The sequence below is a fragment of the Corticium candelabrum genome, chromosome 8 (assembly GCF_963422355.1).
Source record: "Corticium candelabrum chromosome 8, ooCorCand1.1, whole genome shotgun sequence".
In the NCBI taxonomy this organism is placed as follows: domain Eukaryota; kingdom Metazoa; phylum Porifera; class Homoscleromorpha; order Homosclerophorida; family Plakinidae; genus Corticium; species Corticium candelabrum.
The window spans coordinates 2,063,550-2,086,485 of record NC_085092.1 but is presented as its reverse complement, the minus strand read 5'-3'; the positions used below and the strand labels follow the sequence as shown (position 1 = coordinate 2,086,485).

The window sequence follows — 22,936 nt, the reverse complement described above, 5'->3', positions numbered from 1 at the left end:
ACATAAGCACACCTCTTGAGTTACACTATGAAAAAACTAATGCCTACAAAACTGACTAGCTGTGATATACAGCAATAAACTATTTGTTCATCTGCTATCTGCAACAACCTTGTAGTACACTAACTAATTAACTAAACACAAGAAAATAACTATCTAGTAACATGAAATGCAAAAGTGACATATTTGAACAAAAAGAGTCTGGCTGTGTTTCATTCACATTCACACCCTGAGTGTCATCTGCCAAACATACTGTAGCTAGTAGATGTAGATGCAAAAATATTTAGTGTTGTACAATATAATACATAAAGTTGTGTGTGTCTTTTATGTCTTTGTGCTATATGTGGATATTACAGTCTAACAATAAGTACTGTACTTAGTATATACTACAGTATGCAACTATTGACACATTTACACTTGGATGTGTGACCATATCTAGCGTGAGAAGAAATGCGTCCGTTTTCAGGTCAGGTATGTTTTTTAGATAGAAGAGGACTATTGTGTATGCTCGTAGGTTTGCTAGACTTTTGGAAACTCACAAGTGCGCATCAGTAGCTTATGTCCTCCTTTCATTTTTTGAGAACATTTCCCTCGCTAGCGTGACAACAGATCACAAAGCGTGAGCAAGTGCTACTCTGCCTAGATTGCGTCTTCAAGTTCATGAATGTTTTAGCTAAACATGCCAGTTGTAATATAAACGCTGAGAGTTTTTCTATTCGTGCAAGATCTGGTGAGTTCACGGTCCAATCAAGAACCGTGACAGCCCAGACTCTGGGTTTCTAAGTTAACTAGCAGCAGAATTTTCTTAGACATAGTGTAGCTTTAGCTTGGGTCATGAGGTTCTCTTCTAAGAACTGACGACAACTCCTTCCTGCACTGTCAGCTGATGGGAAAGTTAGTTTGCTGATTCGTTGTTCCTTGTTGCGTCATCATGTTCACTAATTGAAGCCGTTCAATGGTTTTCAGCTAGTTGTTTGGAGAAGATCTGCGTTGAACTCCTTCTCCAGTGTCCAGTCTTTCGAGAGTTCAGTAAATAGTAGAGCGAGAGACATGTAAAAGATCTTGGATGGCTTCTTGGGACCTGAGTGGTATAGTAACAGAATATCTTAGCGTTGTTTTTCAGAACTCATTTGATGATGGAAAAGTTCTCTACGTGAATGCACAGACTATGGAATAGCTTTTGTGACTGCTTTTCAGAAATGTTAAGAGAAAAATTTGCCGCAGTTTCTTAATAAATAGCAAAACTAGAAACTTTCCAAAAATAGTAAACTGGAAATGTGTCAAATGTTTTGACGCAAACTGTATACATAAACGTATCACTAGGATGGCCACAGGGCTATGGCACTTATTCAGCCGGAAAATATTGATAGAAATGAACTAAATACTGTAAATCCACAATTTTAGTACTTCTGCCTATGAAGTAGTTCGTACACATGTTATTTTAGTACGGGACATCAGTACTGTACTGTAGCCAAATTCAAGTGCATCTATATATAAATTTAGTATCCATGTTATTTTAGTACAACCAGGTATCTGTACAAAATTATCTAAACTTTATGGATTTACAGTAACATAAAAACAAATGACATTTCACAGTTTCAATTTTACACATTTTGCACTAAGCAGCAAAAGCGAGTACTTTCTGAATGCTATGCATCGCCAAAAGTCTCCTCCCTAAAAGACTACGGTAATAACCAACTCAACCAACTTCAGCTCAACAAGTATCTACATAAAACATGTTTTCGTGCAGTAGCTTGGAAACCTACTCAAACGCACCCTGAATGTACAGATCACCAATGCCCACCTAAAAGCATGCTGGTAGACCTATCCAGTAAACAAATCACATCGAAAGGAGCTAGGGAATTGTACTAGTATGAAAGTGCAATCTCCAGCTATGCCCTTGTTTTACAAGACACATGAAAATGACCCATTTATGCCAAGATCTGCTAAGTAGATCAATGAGATTGTCTGCACATTCTTTGTGAAGCAGGTATAGTACCAAATCTAGTTTGCCAAAATCATGCAAGGCAAACAAATAACTTTAAAAGGTACTAACATACACCATTAATCTTAAATGTCTTGCAAAAAAAGTATATCAATGGAAATTATGTACATTATTAGGCGCATTACTACAAGAAGTTGGCTACACAATCTCTATTTCATCAAAATGTGTTTCTTTTAGTAGCTGACAACAGACCCATCGCTGATGCGATGAATTTCCTGCATTGTGAATGTGATTACAAATTTACGACATAGCTACTTATGTGACACCACAACCATGCGAGGCTAGCCTACAGTCTATTCAACTAACTATTTGCCTAATCACAAATCCATCTGTCTTTCTGAGCATTGATATATAGACCCATCAAAATCACAATCACATTATTTCCACAGCACAATGACAAAAGCAATTACTTTGTCTGGCATCATTGTAACAAGTGGCTCGAGTTCAACTGAAACTTCCCACAAACACCCTGCAAAATATACACTATTCCAACATGTACGATTGTACAGCATTTGTAAGCCATTTTACCAAGTCTTGCATCAATAATAATGTTTGGTTGAAAGACAACCCAATTGGCCGAATCTACGAAAGATGTATGTAATCGACAAATGCCATTTTCAGCAACAAATATCACATTGCATACAAAGCTCACACATCACTCCAGCCTCTGCACTCTCGGATTGTCCTGTGTTAGTAAGAAAACACGAAGCAATGGGAAGAGGAGAGACAACTGGGTGATGAATAGTGACTGCTCCAGATTGCTGACCATCCCAGCAAATGTCAAACATCACAGAAGTCTTCCAGGCAAAAGAATATAACAACAAAATTCTACGTAGTGCTCATAAAAATGTTATATACATATATATATATATATATATATATATATATATATATATATATATATATATATTATTGCAGACAAGAATTTAAAAATAAAAAATTCTAATTTCTGTAATATGTTCTGTTGTACCTTTGATGCTTGATGGTGAACAAGTAGCAAGTTGTCCTATAACGACAACATCAAACATCTATACATGTATAAAAATAACTACTGTCTGAGACATCAAACCACTGCATTGATGGCCAAACGACCAGTTATATCCATTTTCAACACAGCAGTTTTCCTAGCCACCGCCTCCCTATTAAATGCATCAAAACTACTACATTTGTCAAATTACAAGAAAAGTCATTACTTAGTCAGCAAATAAAGAACTATTTCAGCCCCTCCTGACATCTTGGACCAGCTTTTTACAACAACAACAAATGTTTGTTTGTACCTACGAAACAAATGTCATGACATAAAACTATCCTAAATGAATTTTATATCTTGTGCATAAAAAACTGCAATTTCATGCAACTGCAAATTATCAAATAATTCAATTTACACATTGTTTTTAAATTATTGAGATATGTAAACTTGCTGCGTTCACCCACAGTAATTCAGCACAAATAGTAAAGTTACTTAAAATTGCACAAGTTTATTCAGCACAAAATGAGTTATTTAATTTAAAACATTTACAATGATGGTGATGATAGACTGAGTTGTTGATTTCAACAAATCTCAGTTGTGGCTTCTATTTATGCTGGAATAGCCAAATACAAAATTCACATGCATACACAGCCACACGTCACAAGTGTATTGAATGCTTTGATGGTTGCCTGCTTTCCTGACTTGTCTTTTGAACATTCTGTAAAATTTGAAATTCAGCGTTTTCAAAAAGCATGGTATGCAATTGAAATTGTAGGCTACAGGCAAAAATGTGCGCCTGTTTTTGTACTAGAATTCTGTATACTAATAAACTAAGACTGACAATCTTAGTATCATTTTGCACCGCATTTCTACCAATACCAATAGTAGAAGTTAATCTAGTAGAGAAGAAGAAATAAATAGGACATGCCCATATTAAAGTTTCCTGCAATCACTAATGATCTTTATGTTGTTACTATATTAAAAGAGTGAGCTGTGAATGAATAAATGAATGATTTATTTATTTCGCACCTAAAAGATACAGTTCCCTTTTGGGGCAAATATAAAAACAACTAAGACATAAGACGTATGGCTAACAGACTACAAAATACACCAGCTACAACAGACAGCACAAACTACAATATATCTACACCATTCCTACATGCAACTTTTTACTACAGTTAATATAAATAGACCTCTCACAAAGTAATTAACCGACTGCCCTGCTCTTTGTAAATATTTAAGCCTCATGTCCTTAGCTCTTGCCATAGCTTCTCGGAAACTATCCTTCAGTCGATCATGAATGAACTCATACTTCTTCATCCCAAGCCCGCGTCTGACACCCTTTCGAAATGCATGATTAACCATGTATGACACATCAGATGTGTCATAATCCCAAAGATGAGAGCCAAATGCCAGTACTGGAAAACGTTTCATGTCCACAATTTCTAACCATACTTTGTCAGATCTACACATACCACCAATTTGTTCCAGAACCGCATTCACCACTCCAAAGAATATTCTAATTCTGGCCTCCACCATATGTCGAGGTTGTAGAAATGAATCCATACTAATGCCTAAATGTGATGTTTGATTTGAATGGAAGAATGCAACCATCAAGTGCCAACTGGGGATCAAAAAGTGAGACTTTCCAATTCCTGACAAACAAAGTTATAAAGCTTTTCTTGCTGTTGAACAGTAATCCCTTCTCGTTGCAAATGACGTATATATGTCAAGCATCCTCTGTGTCGCATTCACAGTAGGGGAAATCAAAGTTACATCATCAGCATAAGCCAGGCAGCCAAACTAATGCAGCACCCACCCTAGCACCATATCCACAATTCTTTAGCCCTATTAGTAAATCCTCAATATAAATATTAAAGGAGAAATCCGACGCTAATACAAGTTAATGTTTAATCAAAGTACCAGTTGCCACAACTCCATTCGCACAACAAGTTTTGCCTAAGCCTGTCAAGAAGAGAGAAACAAGAAGGCAAAATTGTGGCATGTCGCATGAGTGCCACCATCTTCGATGATGACGTGTAAGTGTCTCTTAAATGATGACGTATAAGTGTCGTACCTTCGCACATGTGTACATTGCTGCATAGGCAAATCTGCATAGGATGGTGTACTGCATTGCATACGGCTGTAACAATAAAGATAAGGACAGACAGCGTAGTGTCTGTTTCTATCGACTACCGCTTAAGAACAAACCATTGCTGAAAGAGTGGTTGTCCAAGCTTCGTCTGAAGGATCCGCCCTTGTCACCGAACAGTCATGTGTGTACGGAGTACTTCCATTCCGACTGCTTTGAGCGAGATTTACAAGAAGAGCTCTTAGGAACAAAACAAAGGGTGTGCCTGAAGTCCAATGCTGTTCCAACACTCTTCTCTTTTGTAAGCAGTACATTAGCGAGGGAGACAGGCAAGCGACAACAGCATATTAACATAAACAACCCCTAATTCTATATTGTAACTACGAAGTTTAAGAATTTTATGTAATGCGCAGGTTGTTACTGATATACTAGAACAGTCATCATGTAATTACTAAAGCAGCTAAAGAAGAATCTCAGCAAGAAGTTGAAGAATTGGACGACCAGGAGATACTAGAGTCAAACACTCTAACAATAATGTGTGATGCATTAACGCAGTATGATCTGTCACACATTATGATTCCAGAAGAACATTCATATTGTTTAACCTCCTCGCCCATTCCTTCAGCTTATAAGGCATTTCATCATCCCTTTCATTCTTTGATAGCAGCTGACCCAGGGAGTCCTACTGCTTCTTGTACAGAGTCTGAGGCAGAGGTATCACGTGGCATTTATACTGGTCTAGACTACGATCCTTTCTATGATACAGCTGCAACAGACACATCAGTAACATCAGTTGAGTTAGACAAAACAAAAAAGTCATAAAACGAGAAGGATTTGAACGTTCACTTCAAAAGCTTCAAGCTAAAGGCTTGCACATCAAACAAATTGCAATTGACAGACATCCACATTGCAGCTACCATGAAAAAGAAGTACCCCAACATAGACCATCAATTTGATGTTTGGCATGTGTCTAAAGGAATAGCAAAAACGCTGACACAGAAGGGAAATCTACGAGATGCACTAAACTCCTGCCATGGATCCAATTCATCTCCAATCACGTGTGGTCTTCTCAGTATTGTGACGAAGACTCCCAAGTACTTACTGAAAAGAGGACATCAGTTATCCACCATATAGTAAATGTCCACTCTTGGGAAGGTGCTACCTAGTTTACAACATGTGAACACGAAGAGCTAACTTGTGAGGAATGTGATGAAAAATCCTGGCTCTGATGCTCATGAGGCCCTAAAAGAGGTTGTTTTAGACAAAAAGTTACTGAAAGACATAAAAAAAGCTCACCAAGTTTTGTCACACAGGCATGCTAGAAGTGTATCACTCACTTGTCACAAAGTACTGTCCTGAAAGGCAGCATTTTGGGTATAAGAGCATGATAGCAAGAATCCAGCTGGCTGCTCTGGACCATAATCACAACATTGGTTGAGAACAAGCAACACCAAGTAAAGGAATCAAGAGGTATAATGTTGTATTTCTTAAAGCTACCAAAGCCTGGGTAGCAAAGCCTATAGCTGAGACAAAATCATATAAATACCTCCACAAAATTTCAACATCTGTGCTGAAGAGTAGATCAATGGAAAAGAATCCCATCAAGCACAACGAAGCTAATCTCCACTAGTGGACTTAGTCACAAATATAGCTGGACATGAACAACCTCCCAAGGTACTCGATTCCATTAGAAGTACTCTGTCAGTTGTCTGTGTCAACTATCTATTTATTAGACAATACATCACTGAGAATCACTAGTATCTCTAAAGCCAATGTAGCACCCACTCTCTTCTGGAAATGCTCTGCGTACAGCAGACCCCACACACAATGGTATGACTACTCGTACTCCTCTCCCCAACTTCAACTTCTCGTGAGCAAATTGGAAGTAAGCCACCAGTCTCAAAAGCCTACACAGAGTAACCATGCACTAGCAGGTGAGAACAAATGTGATTGTAGCTCAAATCATACCTGACTGTAATAAGAGATCTGTAATGGAGCCTGGAGACACATTCATGACACCTACCGCTGTGCGTAGAACTTCAAAGTGCAAGCAGACAGTGTGAAAACTGTCATGCGCTGTCGCACATCTCATGCCATGAAGTCTCCAGTTCAGAGCATCGACCTCCTTCCAGAAGATGCATTCTGTAATGCTCGGCATGACAATACACAAACCGCGTACCACAAGTACAGCAGTCAGTGTTTTCTATTCGTTCCGTACACATAACAGGGACGAACTGTTTGGTCATCGTCGTCGCTACCGTCAGACTCACTTTCTGACATTTCTCCAGCATTTCGAACAGGTTCAAAGTTATACGGACGGATAGTTTCCATTGTTCTCTTTAGCCGCTGTGAGACATGCACACAGGTAAAACACTTCTACGTCATCATCCCAAGATGGCAGCGCTCATGTGACACGCCCCAACTTTGCTATCCCGATTCTCTCTTCCTGACAGGCTTAGCAAACACTTGTTGTGCAAATGGAGTTGTGGCAACTAGTACTTTGATTAAACATTAACTTGTATTAGCGTGGGAGTTCCCCTTTAAACAAGAACGAAGAAAGAACACTTCCTTGTCGGACACCATTACCAACAGTAATCTTCTCTGACAGTTAGGGTTTTCCACTTGACTTGCATGGTCTGAATCTCATACCATACCGACAACAGCCTTACAAAGTACACTGGCGCTCCCATTGCCAATAACTTGACAAAAGATTGTAATACGGCACTCTATCATAAGTTTTAGATAGGTCCAGAGCACCTACGAAAACCTTAGCATTTCCCCTCTTCAGGTAATAGTCAACCGCACTTCTAAGCACAAATGAGCAATCTGCACAACTGTGGAAACAGCTTGAAACGGAGTTGTTGCTCCTTAGTTACTAACAAGCTCTCTATCCGATCCAACAGAACTAACTCTAATACCTTAGATATCACTGAAGACATAGCAATACCTCGATAGTTATTCACATCTGGAATATCTCCACATCTATCTTTGATGATAGGGACTATGACTGACAAAAGGAACTGATGTGGAACAAACGAGTGGCTGAGAAACACTGCGAAAGCGATACATATAAGGCAAGCATACCTCCACCATACTTGATGTGCTCTAGTTGGATACCATCTAAACCTGCCGCCTTTTGCATCTTAAGATGCCGGACAGTCTTTACAACCTCAATAAGTTTGATATCAACACACCACTATAAAAGATTGGGTCCTCCCATTTGCTTTTGTAACACCATTTCAAACTTCATTTGCTCTTCATTTCTCCTCAGAGAAGGCTCACTATTAGCCACAGCAGCAAACTGCTCTCTCCAATGACACAGAATATCCCTGTCAGATGTGGCTTGACCAATCATTGTAGACTCTCCCCCTGAGTTTGGCGTTATTCCTCTCTTCAGTCTACCCCAGATGTGGTCATGATGATCCACGATCAGTCTCTACTCAAAACTGCGTACGAGACTTCAACATCGATCCATACAAAAGCCCATGTCGTGGCAACTGCCAAGCAGACAGAATAGTCCTTATCTGAGGCTCGTTTTAACCTCTTCAATTCATTGTTCCATCCCAGTTTCTTTGTCATCTTGTTTTCCCTCATTGAAATGCATAGTTTTATACATTCCTAGAATGTACACTGACACCATTTATGTTCTTACAACTAGCAACAAAGACTTAAAGAGCATTCCTGGAGCTTGGCTGCTTCTCACTGTATACTACTAATGTCCCCAACTCAACACAAACGGTCAGATCAGGTACCTAGTCCTTCTTCACTACTGGAATTCCTTTGTGTTCTTGCTGCAGTAGCTAAAGCTCTCTCATGTTATAGTAATGGACTCCAGTGCAATGATGCTTCTAGGGGCACTCAAGAGGCATGCTATAAAACTGGCTCACAATATAACGCTGATGTTGATGTTGATGTAGTCCAACATCAAAGAATGCTGCCTCCATTGAGGCTGTCTCTTTGAAGTTGAAGCACAGCTGAAATAATTGATAACAATGTCCTGTCAAACAGTGATAATGAGTCTTAAAGCACTTTACTCATTAGTGTTGGACTTGCTACGGTTACAGATGTTGAGACATAGTGAAAGATACAGGCAATTACAATGACACTTTTTTAGTCTACTGATCAAATCAACCACTGATTATAGCATCAGATAAATAAACTTGGTAAAATGTTGTATTTCAGACGTCTTAGCTAGGGATCATTCAAACTTATCAACAATTTCATGTGTGTACAAATTGTGTGCTATGGGGAGGCGGTTATTGCCTCTGTACACTTCATAAATTGTTGATCCGCAGTAAATGTCTTGTGCTAATTTCTCTCTTTTCCATCCTGGAACTGCATTATGCATTGTTCCTGTGCTAGTTACCCGTACAGGATTTGTAACATGCCACAACCGCAGCCGTCCATAAGAGCCAACTGTCTCTACCACAACTTTCTCAATGTTTCTTCTTTGTCCACTTGAAAAGTCCACATCATCGGAGTGGGCCAACTGAAATTAAATTGAGAAAGAACTGTATCATTGCAGAAGCGTTGAAGACCACCTGTCAACACTCTAACTGATGGAATCACGGTCAAGCTGCTATTGAATTGCGTACCAACAATATTGCATTTGCTTTAGGGAGGGGAGGGGTCTTCATAAAAGCATGCGCTTTGTACACTCGTGAAATAGTCGATAATTTTGAACGACCCCTTAGATACACCAATGACAAATCAAGTACAGTAGACTAAAGTACCTACAACATTGTAATGTAAGTTTCTTAAAATAAAACTACAGAAAAACTAAGTGCCGCGCCAAGGCAATGGGCTCGTCCCATGATTCTCCTATTTCAAACACTTTAATCAAAGATAAACGTCAAACAATAAATGTCAAACGAAGGGTGCAATTCTGTCTGCAATCCTCCAGGAACAGTGTTCTCACCAGTACCGTCTGTACAGTCACTTTGACGGTTAGGACAAGAAAGGGACGTTTGGAGAGGGGAAAACAGCAATTATTGAGGGTTGGGAACAAAATTGGACAGCCTCCCACATGTAGTGTGGGATGTATTCCTTCAAGATCCATTGTGGATTTTAATTAAAGCCATTTACCTCTATTGGTCTTGATGGTCCCGACATTCCTCTAGAACAATCTCATGACATCTAAAATCTTTGGGCGTGGTCTCCTTGTTGTTGCAGCAAGTGTAGCAGACTGTTGTTGCAGCAGGTGTTCTACTAATAACTGTTTATCTTCAATCCCATGTTTAGTAGGTACACCTTTGCAGATCTCTTTACAGCATAACAACTCAACTGGATGTCTTGATTCGCTAAATTATTATGGTTATAAAAACGTAGTGATCCTCTCTCACAAAGCACGCTTGCAGCTACAAATTCTCAGAGCTTTTTGTATGGATTTTACACATGATTACGCTAGACTACTAGAAACGTAGCGTATTAGCTAGTTATGGTCAAAAGAAAGATAAATGGTCAGAAGGCTTAGTACTATCCCTATACTATTCATTAAATAGTATTCATTTCTTAAGTTTGACGGCACAGTAGCCAACGTATATGCACAACTTACTCTTGTAAAGCTCAGCTCACAATCCCAGTTTTAAGTTAATTAATTCAACTTGTCATTGTAATAATCTAGTGTATTATATGACTATCTTTGTTATGTTCAACAAGGTTATGTTCAATGAGGCTTATTCGACAGGTCCGGAGTGGTTATTATATTGAATAGTCTACCAATCATGCAGTAACTGATATACATGCATAAGACTCTACGTAGTACAACTAGAGAAAGTAAATGTAAAATATGATGTTATCACCAAATATGTCAACATTAAACATTTGATGACATCATTGTTTGACGTCATTATATTTGATGACATCATATTGACGGTTGGCAAATATCCTGGCTAGAACACTGACCTGGAATTCCATGGCTTCTACCCTATTCTCTAGCCACAGTAACAAAGGCACATAGTACCAAATGCTAACATCACTTGTAATACACTATGTTGTAAGCAACATGCCTGCTAGTTGCAATACCGCGTAGACATGAGAGTGTGGCTTCAATTGGGCAATGTGCCAGGTGATGAGGGATTGGTGAACAATGGATTAACCAGAGTGGTCAGCTCACATGCTGAGCTTTTCGGACAAGTGGCGTGAACCCAAGAGGTCACTCAGGGTAACATTGGAGGATCAACGCCCGTTAGAACCACCATGTACTTAAGCCAAAGAGGTCAGTCAAGCTGACACTGGAGACTGTCTTACCCCACTTGAGCCCAAAAGGTCAGTGGAGTTAACGTTGGAGGCTCAACACACCATTCTGTTTAATGACGTACAAGAGACAACTGGCTTGAGCTGAAGGCGTTAGTTGCATTAATGTTGCAACCTGAGCAGAGGTACTTGTAATGTTGGCCAAGACTGGCCTGAACAAGGCCTCTCCCTGGCACGCTACCTGATATATATTCTATATAACCTCCCCTAAAACATGGGTAAGAGGGAGGGATATCAAGAAAGCTACCAGCTATACAATTTAACCATGCAAACACTGCAATGTTTTCAGTCATTTGCATTAATACATAGTTCAACCGCTAGCTATTACTAACATTACAAAGCTTTGGCTAACCTCTGTAATCTTCTACCCCTAATGTTAACCTACGTTTAATATGTAAACTAACCATTATATAATAAGAGCCCAGACGTTATTTTAGTACTGTATATAGTATATAATATTACCAGTATCTAAATCCATATTATTGCTACACTGATGCGTGAACAATAACAACACATCTCATTCCAATAACAACACAAATCCGTATGTCACTTACAATGAAGCAATTGTGACATCTCGTTCCAAAAGGCGTGCTTTTGTCTGTCCTGTAGCTGCCTGTGGCAATTCCACATCAAACTTGGGAATACGTACAATAGAACTGGCCTAAACAAAGAAACATCAGAGTTAGACATTTGTGCAACACTGACAACAAGATCACGAGAACCCGAAACATGTAAGGGTGAATAATCGTGTTGGAATGCCCAGAAAACAAGAGCAATACATTCAGCTCACACTGTACAAACACAAAACATTTTTCACACAAAGACATATCAAATGGCAATATGAGTAGTTGGACTGGCTGTTCATACCTACATGCCTAGTTAAGTCCTATCTATCATCTGTCAATCATTGTGACTGACTACCCATTTGTTTATTCACTTATCACCTATGTTAAAACGTCTGTCTACCTTTGTCTGAGTATCTGTCAATCTGTACCAGTCTGTCTGCCTGCCTGTCTGTTATAGCAAAATTTCAAGAGTGTTGTTCCATTCCACTGAAAAAGATCAAAGAATACACAATCACGAGATAAGATGGCTTCTTACTAGGATGATCTTACAACCCCAACCCAGGAAAAGAAGGCAAGTATAAAGGAATCCAAGACTACATTTAATCATTTCCTGACTTATCATCGAGGAGAGCCAATTCAATTGCATAAAATCCTCCCCCCTACTTTGATCCAATTAAGCATAACGTAGCTATACCAGGAGGGTCAGAATTAATAGCACACCACATCCAGGTATTATTTGAAAAACCTAAATGGTTTCTTGTTGAAGACAGGCATTAGAAATGCTTTCAATAGTGTCTCCAGAGAGCACCTTCTGAAAGAAGTACACAACGAACTTTCCAAAAGTGTATCATTACGTTCCATCAGATGTACAATAACATCAGCGGTCTAGCTTATGTTCATGATAATGGCACCACAATACCGGGAGAAGAAAGGGTACATGTACATCAAAGGCTACCCTTGGGTTCTTTCCCATTTGCTGTTACTTACTCTTCACCCAATCCTGAAGTCAGTCCAAGAGAATCATGATCACTTGAGAATCCTTGCTTACTTGGATGTCTGGTTAAGATGATCATTTTGAGTCTTCTTAACTGACTTGCAGCCTTCACTAAATGAATCAAATCTATTCATTTGTGACAAAGACGAGGTGTATAATCCATCAAAATATGTAAGACATTGGCTCAGTCCCTGTGGTTTCTCATAGTACAGAAATTTTGGGAATTCCTATATGCTGTCCACAATATGTTCAGCAGTATGCACAGGGAAAGCACAAAACGGAAGCATCCTATGCTATCAGTTGGCAAAACTCTCATGTCCTCAGAGTGCAATGCTGCTATCACAGCACTGTCATGTGCCATGTCTCAATTACCTTGACAAGTGGATTTCTCCTCTGCTATTTAAAAATGCAACGCAAATTCTCAATGACATCCACTACCTACATTTACAGTGGGTACGGTACGTCTTCCATCCTTAGACTGCATATGCATCAAATTAAGAGGATTCGGTATGACACAAATTTTAGTGACATCAAATGTGCTGCATTTACCGCCTCTTGGGCTCATGCCGTTGGTGAATTGCCTAATCCCTTTCCTAAAATGTCAGACAACATTCACAAGTTGCTAAACAATCCTCTTTAGCAAAGTAATATAGTCTTGTCATATATGCTCTGCAGTAGTCTCATTACATCAAACTCTAGAAAATGATGTATTAGTCCAGCAACCATCGTCTTTTATGTCAACTTTAAAACAAAGACTATAACACTGTCTAAGTTCAGCATAGCACTCATTTTAGCAGCAGATTGTCTGACAACAGCACCAACTCCCAAAGACTCTGCTTGACTTAGATCAATTCAAGAAAGAGATAAAGGAGCACGGTCGGAAGCAGTCCCCACTACAAAACAGTACAAACTTGGTTCAAATGAAAGTTGTGGCATCATTTCTGAAGCTTGAACAGCCTTCATTGATACATCAAGAAATGCAGTTACAGTTATAATTTAGATGGAACTGGCTATCGCCTAATGACCTGAAATTTTGGCAGAGCACCAGACTAAAATTTGGTGGAGAGCCAATTTGGCAACACAACACAATGGTACACCAGAAGTGACTGCCTCAACAAACTCCAAATGCACCACTGCAAATTGCCCAGAACCCAGTTTTTAGAAACAGATGATAGACCAGATATTGTTGTCTTTGGTAAGTCCAACCTCTCCAACACTAAATTAGATGTCAGCACGGCTCATTCATGGAGAAAAGACATCGTTTAAAGAGCTGCTGAAGAGGCAAGATATGCAGCAAACAAATGCAAAATAAAAAAAAAAGTTATCTAAATATGAATAAGAGCTGACTCTAAGTGGATCAAGACCTAACACAGGAAAAAATATATTACAGGTTCCGAAGAGTTTTCAACCAAGCAGTTTCTAAGGGGGTTGACAAAGTCCTGACTGTCAAAGCTATGTGTCGCAGTTGAAAAATCCTCAAGTCAAACTTCTCTTGTTACAATCTTGCTTTTCATTGTGCAAAATCAATAACATAATTAGAACAGTTCCATCTGCCATCATCAAGAAGCAGTTGTGCTGTTTTGATGCTGGGATGCGGTACACCCTCGAATCTATCACTCACTCTTCCATAGCCGATAATGCTTGGAAACAGTCTACACTGCCTGTTCGTTTAGGTGAGTTGGGTCTTCGTGAATCCACAAGAACAGCTCCAGCTGCTTTTCTTGCAAGCTGTAATGCACCTTGATTGTTGGTTATACATCTGTTGGCCATGATACAAAAGCCCATAGTCACATCACCCTTACAGGCTTCTAAAAATCTGTGTTTTGAAGAAAAAGTTGAATTGGAAACCTACCTATATTGCCTTCTCCCTGGTTCTGTGCCTAATCTTTGCTTGGCTACTCAACACCAGCTTCAATCACTTCTGGGCACAGCGTTGTGGCACGACTGGACAGACACGGTTGTCTACGTGACTGAGCTCGAGTCAACTCCATATCCGCTCAACACACAGGATCATGGTTGTGGGCAATCCCTAATTGAAATTTGGGCATCGCCATGCCTCCCAAGGAGTTTATATTATCTTTGCGTTATTGGTTGGGTATTCCCCCTTTCCCAACCAATGCTGGTTTTAAAGAGATGTACTTGTAGTCAAACTCTTGATCAGTTTGGTGATCATGTGCTAGGATGTGACTACAAAAATTTGAGAATTCGACAACATGAAGCTTTTACTGATGTGTTGTTTCATGCCCTTCAGAGTGATAACTCTAACTGCATAAAAGAACAACATTGCGGAAGTGACAACTTCACAAGGCCAAGTGATATTTCACCCTGATTTTGATCAAGGACGATTAATATACTTCAGCATTACAGTGAAATTTTCTGCAGCCGCTATATCTTGTTCAAGTGGCACGCCATGCTAGTGCTGCTGCAGAGGCAAGAGAGCAGGACAAAGACGACCATTATGTAACAGCAGCTGGTGGTGTCTTTCATACCTTGGTCTGCAAATCCTTGGGCCTCCGGTCAGTCTTCATGTCATTAAAGCTATTGCAGGATGGTTGTCTTTTAAAGGGAATATGACAGTTAGTAAATCCGTTAGAAAATTTCCATTAACAACTGTCTGTTAAATATATATGTGTGTGTGTGTGTGTGTGTGTGTGTGTGTGTGTGTGTGTGTGTGTGTGTGTGTGTGTGTGTGTGTGTGTGTGTGTGTGTGTGTGTGTGTGTGTGTGGCAATAGCTCAGTTGGTTAGAGAGTGCATTTGGAGAATGAAAACATCCGGACCTTGCAGGATTGCAGGTTCAAGTCACAGTGATGGCAAGCTATGGCATAATTTCCTTAAACAAGAAACTTAGACACAATTGCTTCTCTCGACTTAGGAGTATGAGTACCTGGTCATTGACTGGGGTGGACATGACCACTGGCTTGGCAGTAACATCATGCAGCAGACGGGTACGTGTGGGCCTTGGTGTCCAGTCCCAAAAGCTGCGCCATAGTCAGTGCTCCTGGATGACTCTGGCCAAGCTCCAAGTGGATTGTAGCGCTGGCCCTAAGCCTCCACGTAGCGCATGGAGGCCATGTCTTAAGAGGCAGGGGGAGCTATCTCCGCAACTAACCTTAAGGTTGACGTCAATCACGAATGACGTGGAGGGCTTGACATTTGTCTACTTTTTACATTTTGTGTGTGTGGCGCAATGGAGCAAATATAGAGCATTTGTGATGACATCCGGGATCTTGTATTCCATGATGAGGGTTGAAGGTTTGATCCCGGTGGAGACGACACTGTCGCAGTTTCCTTGAGCAAGAAACTCACCCACACTTGCTTCTCTCGACTCGGGAGTATAAGTGAGTACATGGTCATTGACTGGGGTGGACAAGACCGCTGGCTTGGCAGCAACATCATGCAGCAGACGGGTACGTGTGGGACTTGGGTTCCAGTCCCAGAGCTGCGCCATTGTCAGTGCCCCGGATGACTCTGGCCAAGCTCCAGGTGGATTGTAGCGCTGGCCCCAAGACTCCACGTAGCGCATGGAGGCCCTGTCTCTAGAGGCAGGGGGAGCTATCTCCGCAACTGACCTCAAGGTCGACGTCGAAAGACGTGGAGGGCTTAACATTTGTCCATTTGTGTGTGTGTGTGTGTGTGTGTGTGTGTGTGTGTGTGTGTGTGTGTGTGTGTGTGTGTGTGTGTGTGTGTGTGTGTGTGTGTGTGTGTGTGTGTGTCTATGTGTGTGTATGTGTGTGAGTGTGTGTGTGTGTGTGTGTCACTATGTGCGTGTGTGTGTGTCACTGTGTGCGTGCGTGTGTGTGTGTGTGTGTGTGTGTGTGTGTGTGTGTGTGTGTGTGTGTGTGTGTGTGTGTGTGTGTGTGTGTGTGTGTGTGTGGGTAAAAGCATATCTCCAGAACCCACAGCTCCACCAAATTTGCTTGCCCATGGCAATACCATCAAGGTGGACAATAAAGGTGTCATCTTCCAGAGTTTCCTTGGAATGATGCAATTTCCTGCTGATTGAACATGCCTCCACTCGTATGTGAATGGCACATCGGATCTTTGGCAAATTTAAAATGCCCATTCCTCACCTTGGAGGGTATGCACAAAGCACGTTGTTTATTACCAGTAACATCAATACAAGAAAGATATTTTCAAGAATATCCGAGTCTTTAAAATTAAGGTTACCTTTGTTTGCCCGTGTATGTGCGTCAAATAGCTGCCATGCTCACTACACCAGTTCCCTGCAATGGCAGCAATGCCTTCAAAGCGACACTGTCCAACAGGAATGTCAGGAATTTTTGTGTTGTCTCCACCCAAGTACGAATATGCATGAAAATTTGTGTTAATTAATTACTTTTCTTGGGCGGCTTGAAAACTCCTTTTTGTATGGACATGCAGTGCCACACATCCACTAATTAATCATTGCAGACTGCTTAATTAGATTTTAGAGTTGATGCAGCCCTTTCACAGTCTGATTCAAAAAAAGAAAATATGTCTGTCTATCTGTCTGTCTATCTGCCTGTATGTATGTCTTTACCAGCCTGTCCCAAAATTTCTTCACTAACCGAGAAGACAAACCACTTGACACTGACACTATACGTTTTCAGACATTTCAATGTCTGCTTCTCAGGTATAACCTAACAATCACTGTGCTCAAAGCCAATACAAAATAACTCTTACGAATACTCTAACTTGGTATAACTGAATGCCTTGATTAGTGATAAATACAATTTCGTTGATTCCAGTCCATTGAAATCCAATGACCTGAGTCACCTTACCCTTTAAGGCAAAAATAACATTGAAAAGTAATCAGTTATCAGTGGCGGCGGAGCTAGGGGGAAAGGGGTAATTGCCCCCAACTTGCTGATCAAGTGCAAAGAAATTTGAAATAAAAATATTTGAATTTTCGGAATGCAGTATGAGTGTTCACCAGAAATAGATGTGTATAAGTGATTTCTGTTGCCTAAGAGAAGTAGTTAAGTTAAAGTTTAACATCAGAAAGCACTTTCCAACAGGAAATGTCAACAACACACTCTTGGTGAATCATGGAAATTTCAAGTACTCTGGCATCCTATTATGCCCCACCCCCAACTTACAAGTTGCTCCACCACCACTGGCTATCTTAAGTTAATGTATACTAACTTTGCACTGTTGAGAATAATCAGAAACATCGCCTTTCTTCTCCAAATTCACAAAATCCTTGAATACAACAACACATTCAATTATATTATGTGTCAATAGCTGCCAAGACTACAATTTTTTGAATAATTTCTACTCTAAATCATTCATACTTGCATCGAAGACTATAAAACTGTGAAAATCTGCTACTAGAGACAAACTATAGCCTTTACATAATTAAAGCAACACTGTCCAGGTTACAGGCAAACTCTAGAGGAGAACTCTCACCAAAATCAACCATATCTCAAATTAAAGCTGCCAGTCGTGACACAACCCCTTGCAACCGTTTACTGTAGACTTTTACCGTAACAGAAAAATAAAGCATTGAAATTTCCTGTGTGTGTGTTTTAGTACCCGTATATGTCTTCAGAGTAACTCTGATTGCTGGTTAGCAAGGAAGACCGATACCTGTGCACTTTTCAAGGTAAGGATTGTGAGACATATGATTGCAAGTTGTGATTTATTGATTAAAGCAAACTGGGACCTGTGATGTGTTTCCTCTTAATTATTTGTATACTACACTTGCAAAACTTAGTTAGGCTAATGCTGGGTTTCTTTTGTTTGGGGTATACCTGTTTTGAACCAAAAATGAGTGCGATTTCTCAGTTGTTTAGTGTCTGCTTTGGAAAGTTTGTCATGTAGATGCTACACGTGGTGAGCCTGGGGCACTGGGCACTCTTAGTCGGCACCCCACTCAGCACTGCTTTATAGTTGGTTTTCGGATTGTGCTCTGCGGTTATGGCAGAGAATGCAGCTTCTTCACTTGAGCAGATATTGCCATACTAATACAAACCTGAGGTAGACTCAGACGAAATGAAAACACTATTAAGAAATGAGTAAGATTTTTGTGCATCCTTGAATAGAGAAGATATAGCAATGATCTAGGTAAAGCATCGCTGGTAGGTATAACCATAAAGCCTCAAAAGGAGCCCCCTTTTGAGTTAAAGTAGTTCATAGATCATGTCTCGCTGCATTTTGGGTGCATTAGGAGCACTTGGCACAGTTAAATCAAATGTATTTACTTCCAAACAAGAACACAAAGTAACGCTTTGTATACATACAGGAAATCGTTTGAACAACTTGTGGCCCATTCTCTGCTTCTGTGGCTGCTGGACCGTAAGCTTCATGCAGTAAGATACTGGGCCTTGTATCTTTCAGCAAATTTTAGTATTCGGTGAGTTCTCATTGAAAGAAGAACTCCAACAGAAATACAATCTGATCTCAAAGTGTAGGCTTTATTGTGAAACTTTGTGCTGTGCTACTTTCAGGCAAGCCATCGCTTTGGTAGCGAAGAAAACGCAGGTTATGTATGTAGCATGCGCCAGGCTGCCACGTCATCGGTGCTAAGCTCCGCCTACACCAAATGAATTGCCTGCGTATCTCAGTTAGTTTGTCAGTAAACTACACGTAAACTAAACAAAAATGGTAGCTATAAAGAGATCTTGTGCTTTACAACCCTAGAAGAGCTCTGTCACAAAAGTAGGATGCTAGACGCCGTTTTCTCCCGGCAGACTTGACCTTCTCATCTCACAGAAGATAAAGGTAGCACAATAAAACTCAACGGCAATTAGCGTTAGTGTTCGTTCTATCAATCTACAAAAGAGAAACACTCAAAGGGTTCAAGTATGAGGTTCTCTCAGAGAGATCTGCATAACCAGACACGCATAATTCAAACAGCGGCTGGGCGAAGCATTAGATGTGCAGAATGGCTTTGATTGAGCCTTTATTTCTAACCCAAGCGCAATGATGTAGACAGTGTACCTAGTACTGTAATACCTTAATTTGTTTACACCCTGCAGATTGTGTGTAGACTTGTGACCAATCTCACTGCCAATTCGTCATTCCCGGATACTCAATCCTCCATTGTGGCTCATGAAGCATCTAGAAGGCATGCTGATCGCCAACGTTGAGCACAACAAACTGCTACCTAAATCTGACCTGGACGTAAGACTACAGAATACCAGAAGGGTGTGCCCACCTATGCAAAAAAGGCACATTTCTTTACCTCTTCTGAAAGAGTCTTCTAGGAAGACGCAGAAGAAACCGGCAGAGCCACAGGTGTCAGAATAGATGTTTTCACTGAAACACTCAGAAGTGGTTGGAAGAGATCGGTGAGAGCCAATTCATAAGCTTACGAACCCTTTTTGATTGGAGTTTGACCAGAGAGGAAAAAATTATAAAAGACCCTAAGAGGTCATTAACAGAGTAGGGTAGACTAAGAAAGGTCATCAGACTCATGATCTGGTAGTGTGGGCTCAATTCCCGCCCCTGCTTTTATATAGAGTGTATGAAAGATATTACTCAGAGTGGTTAGCGAGTATAGCTATGTTAATATTAATTGTATATTGTTGCACTTGTGCTGTGAAGTTGCTAGACCTGATGTTTGCAAACAGAATAGATGAAAGTTGTATGAGCCAACTACATGCAGACTCTCGATCGTGATTATCCCTTGTCTCTTTAGACATAAGAGTCCCTGGGCAATCACTTCACGAAAGACATCCATTCCCTTCTCTGCTGCTGCTTTTCCACCCTACTGGGACACCAGTGGTTGTCACCAAAACAGTGTTGATAGCGTCCATTAGCGTGCAAAACGTACAAACAGTGCATGCGGGAGATCTTCTCTACTCCCTCTTCCGAGTTTCAGTCAGAAGAGCAGAAGAGGTCTCGTGACCTCTTCTGCCCTCTTCCAAAGAGGATAAAAAACACCTCACTTCTTCCGACATCTTCCAGAAGAGTTAGAAGAGATAATGGAACACGCTCCAGATCTCTTGAAGAGAACATCTACACTTCCTTGACAAAGCTGAACCTTCTGCGTGTTTCCCTCGTTGATCAATACAATGAAGGCTGATGCCAATTACCGTTGAGTTACTGCGCTGGCCTCATCTTCTGTGAGAGAAGAGGGTCAAGTCTGCCAGGAGAAATAGTCTCTAGCATCCTATTTTCGTTACAGAGAGCTTTTCCAAGGCCTTAAAACACAAGATTCCCTCTATGGCTACCATTCCCGTTTACTTTATGTGTAGTTTACTGTGAGATACGCAGGCAATTCATTTTGGTGTAGGCGAAGCTTAGCACCGATGACGTGGCAACTTGACACATGCTGCGTGCATAAGCCCGTGTTTTCTCCAGTATCAAAGCAGTATCAAAGCAACACCTTGCCTGAAAGTAGTGCAGAACGAAGTTTCACGATAAAGCCTACATTTTGAGAGCAGTTTGTATTTCCACAGGAGTTCCCCTTTAAGCATCATACTAAATGCACTTCCCACTACAAAATTTGATACACTTCTCTATATACTGATACAAATAAACTCAACCCTGCTTAATTTGTAGACCGCGATGACTTCCAAACATCCTACAACTACTCTTCTACGTCTTGTGACTGATAAAGCAGTAAATCTAACTCAAGTAATTTGATCACACCCTGACAACTTAATGGAAAAACTATTGCTTTAAAAAAGTTACGAATGCAAGCATCAATTTTACCCAAAATGTTTGTTTCCTAACCAATGTAACCATCAATTCACATTGAACAAGGCTCACTAGAGTCTAAGGCTAACATTTCTTTTAAAGGAGAACTCCCACGATTTTCAAGTTGGGGTCAGATACAAGTCCCTTCCTTAAACCGACAATTCGAAGGGACATAGGTTTTGTGTGCGACATCTTCACGGCAGAAGAAACGTCAAAAGGGGCGTGTCGGATAAGCAAGGTACATGACGTCATTGGTGCAAAGCCACACGTGCATGCCATCGGATTAGATGCAGTTGCGGACGGATTCGAATGCATACGCATGGTTCTTTTCTGTCTGGTGTTCAACCTTACAGTTTCGAGCAAGTGTACGGGCCTACTCAGCGTGACATCAACGCAGTTGAATACATTGACGGCCATGACGGCAGACAGATCACCGGTGAAGATCTGTCTGATGAGAACGAAAATCGAGTTGGGAACACTGCTTGGTGCAGGTGCAACAGGTGTTCTGTAATGCCTAGCGTAGCTGAGTGCTTATGCAGCCAGGAAGTGGACAAACTAGGGTATAGGGTGGAAGCTTCAGGATCTGATCTGTAATTATTACGCAGCATGAGAACTTCCTTGCTGTGTGTCTCAATGAAGACGTTCTTCGAACAGCTGTAGTCTTAATGACCGATTGGCGACGGGATCCCATCAGAGAGCCACTAACTTCCAGGCGAGTAGCACCTAGACAAACTTGGACAGGCTTGCCTATGTAAATTTTCACACAGGCTGCTGCAACTAACTGTGTACATGTAATTTACTTGCTGGGTGCACGAGAGGCTGGGCAAGGGTATCAGACGTGTCATTCCAGCATGCGTTGTGGGACCCAAAGTGATCCGAACAAACGCGGCTGTTTTTGAGCTAGGCGGATCCACCAGACGTAACTTTGCTAGCCATGATTCTAGCAAATCTGGCTTCTTGAGAGGAAGCCTGAAGAAGCTGACACCTCTGGCGATGTCGCTGCTGTTGTGGCTACAGCCAAAAGCAATGCAGTGGACCATTTCACGTCGAATAAGCCAGGTAGATAGCACGCCTTATGCATGACACGTGGAGGTCATGCACCAATTGCGTACCAATTGCGTCATCAACCACGCCTACGCTAACACTCCCTCTCTTTGCGGCACTTTTCCTACATTAAAGAAGCCATGGAGGGAACTCAAAGTTTTCGAGTGCAGTCAAGATAAAAAATCTTGTATCTGACCACAACTTGAAAATCATGGGAGTTCTCCTTAAGTCTAGTAAAATTGAGTTCCTACACAACAACTTATACAATTAGGACTAAATCTCTCTAGTTGTCCCTTTGATAGCCAACAGAAATAAGCAAGCTGACTAGCACTAGCTTATTCCTCGACAAAATACATTGTACTGTGGTGAGGCAAACTGTTATGTTGC

The 22,936-nt window shown here is 40.7% G+C and overlaps 1 protein-coding gene across 3 annotated transcripts in view; it reads right to left on the bottom strand.

Moving 5' to 3' along the window:
• The window catches only part of LOC134183228 (regulator of MON1-CCZ1 complex-like), a 30,261-nt gene that overhangs the window by 2,165 nt on the left and 5,160 nt on the right, over positions 1–22,936 (bottom strand). For all 3 annotated transcript variants that reach the window (XM_062650711.1, XM_062650712.1, XM_062650713.1), the window contains exons 4-14: positions 18,005–18,061; positions 17,555–17,641; positions 17,428–17,499; positions 12,042–12,110; positions 11,874–11,980; positions 3,196–3,279; positions 3,072–3,141; positions 2,973–3,008; positions 2,646–2,799; positions 2,531–2,584; positions 2,413–2,471 (exon numbers count right to left, since the gene is read on the bottom strand). In XM_062650711.1, the coding sequence (XP_062506695.1) occupies positions 2,413–2,471; positions 2,531–2,584; positions 2,646–2,799; positions 2,973–3,008; positions 3,072–3,141; positions 3,196–3,279; positions 11,874–11,980; positions 12,042–12,110; positions 17,428–17,499; positions 17,555–17,641; positions 18,005–18,061 (849 nt within the window). The remainder of the gene's footprint in view (positions 1–2,412; positions 2,472–2,530; positions 2,585–2,645; positions 2,800–2,972; positions 3,009–3,071; positions 3,142–3,195; positions 3,280–11,873; positions 11,981–12,041; positions 12,111–17,427; positions 17,500–17,554; positions 17,642–18,004; positions 18,062–22,936) is intronic.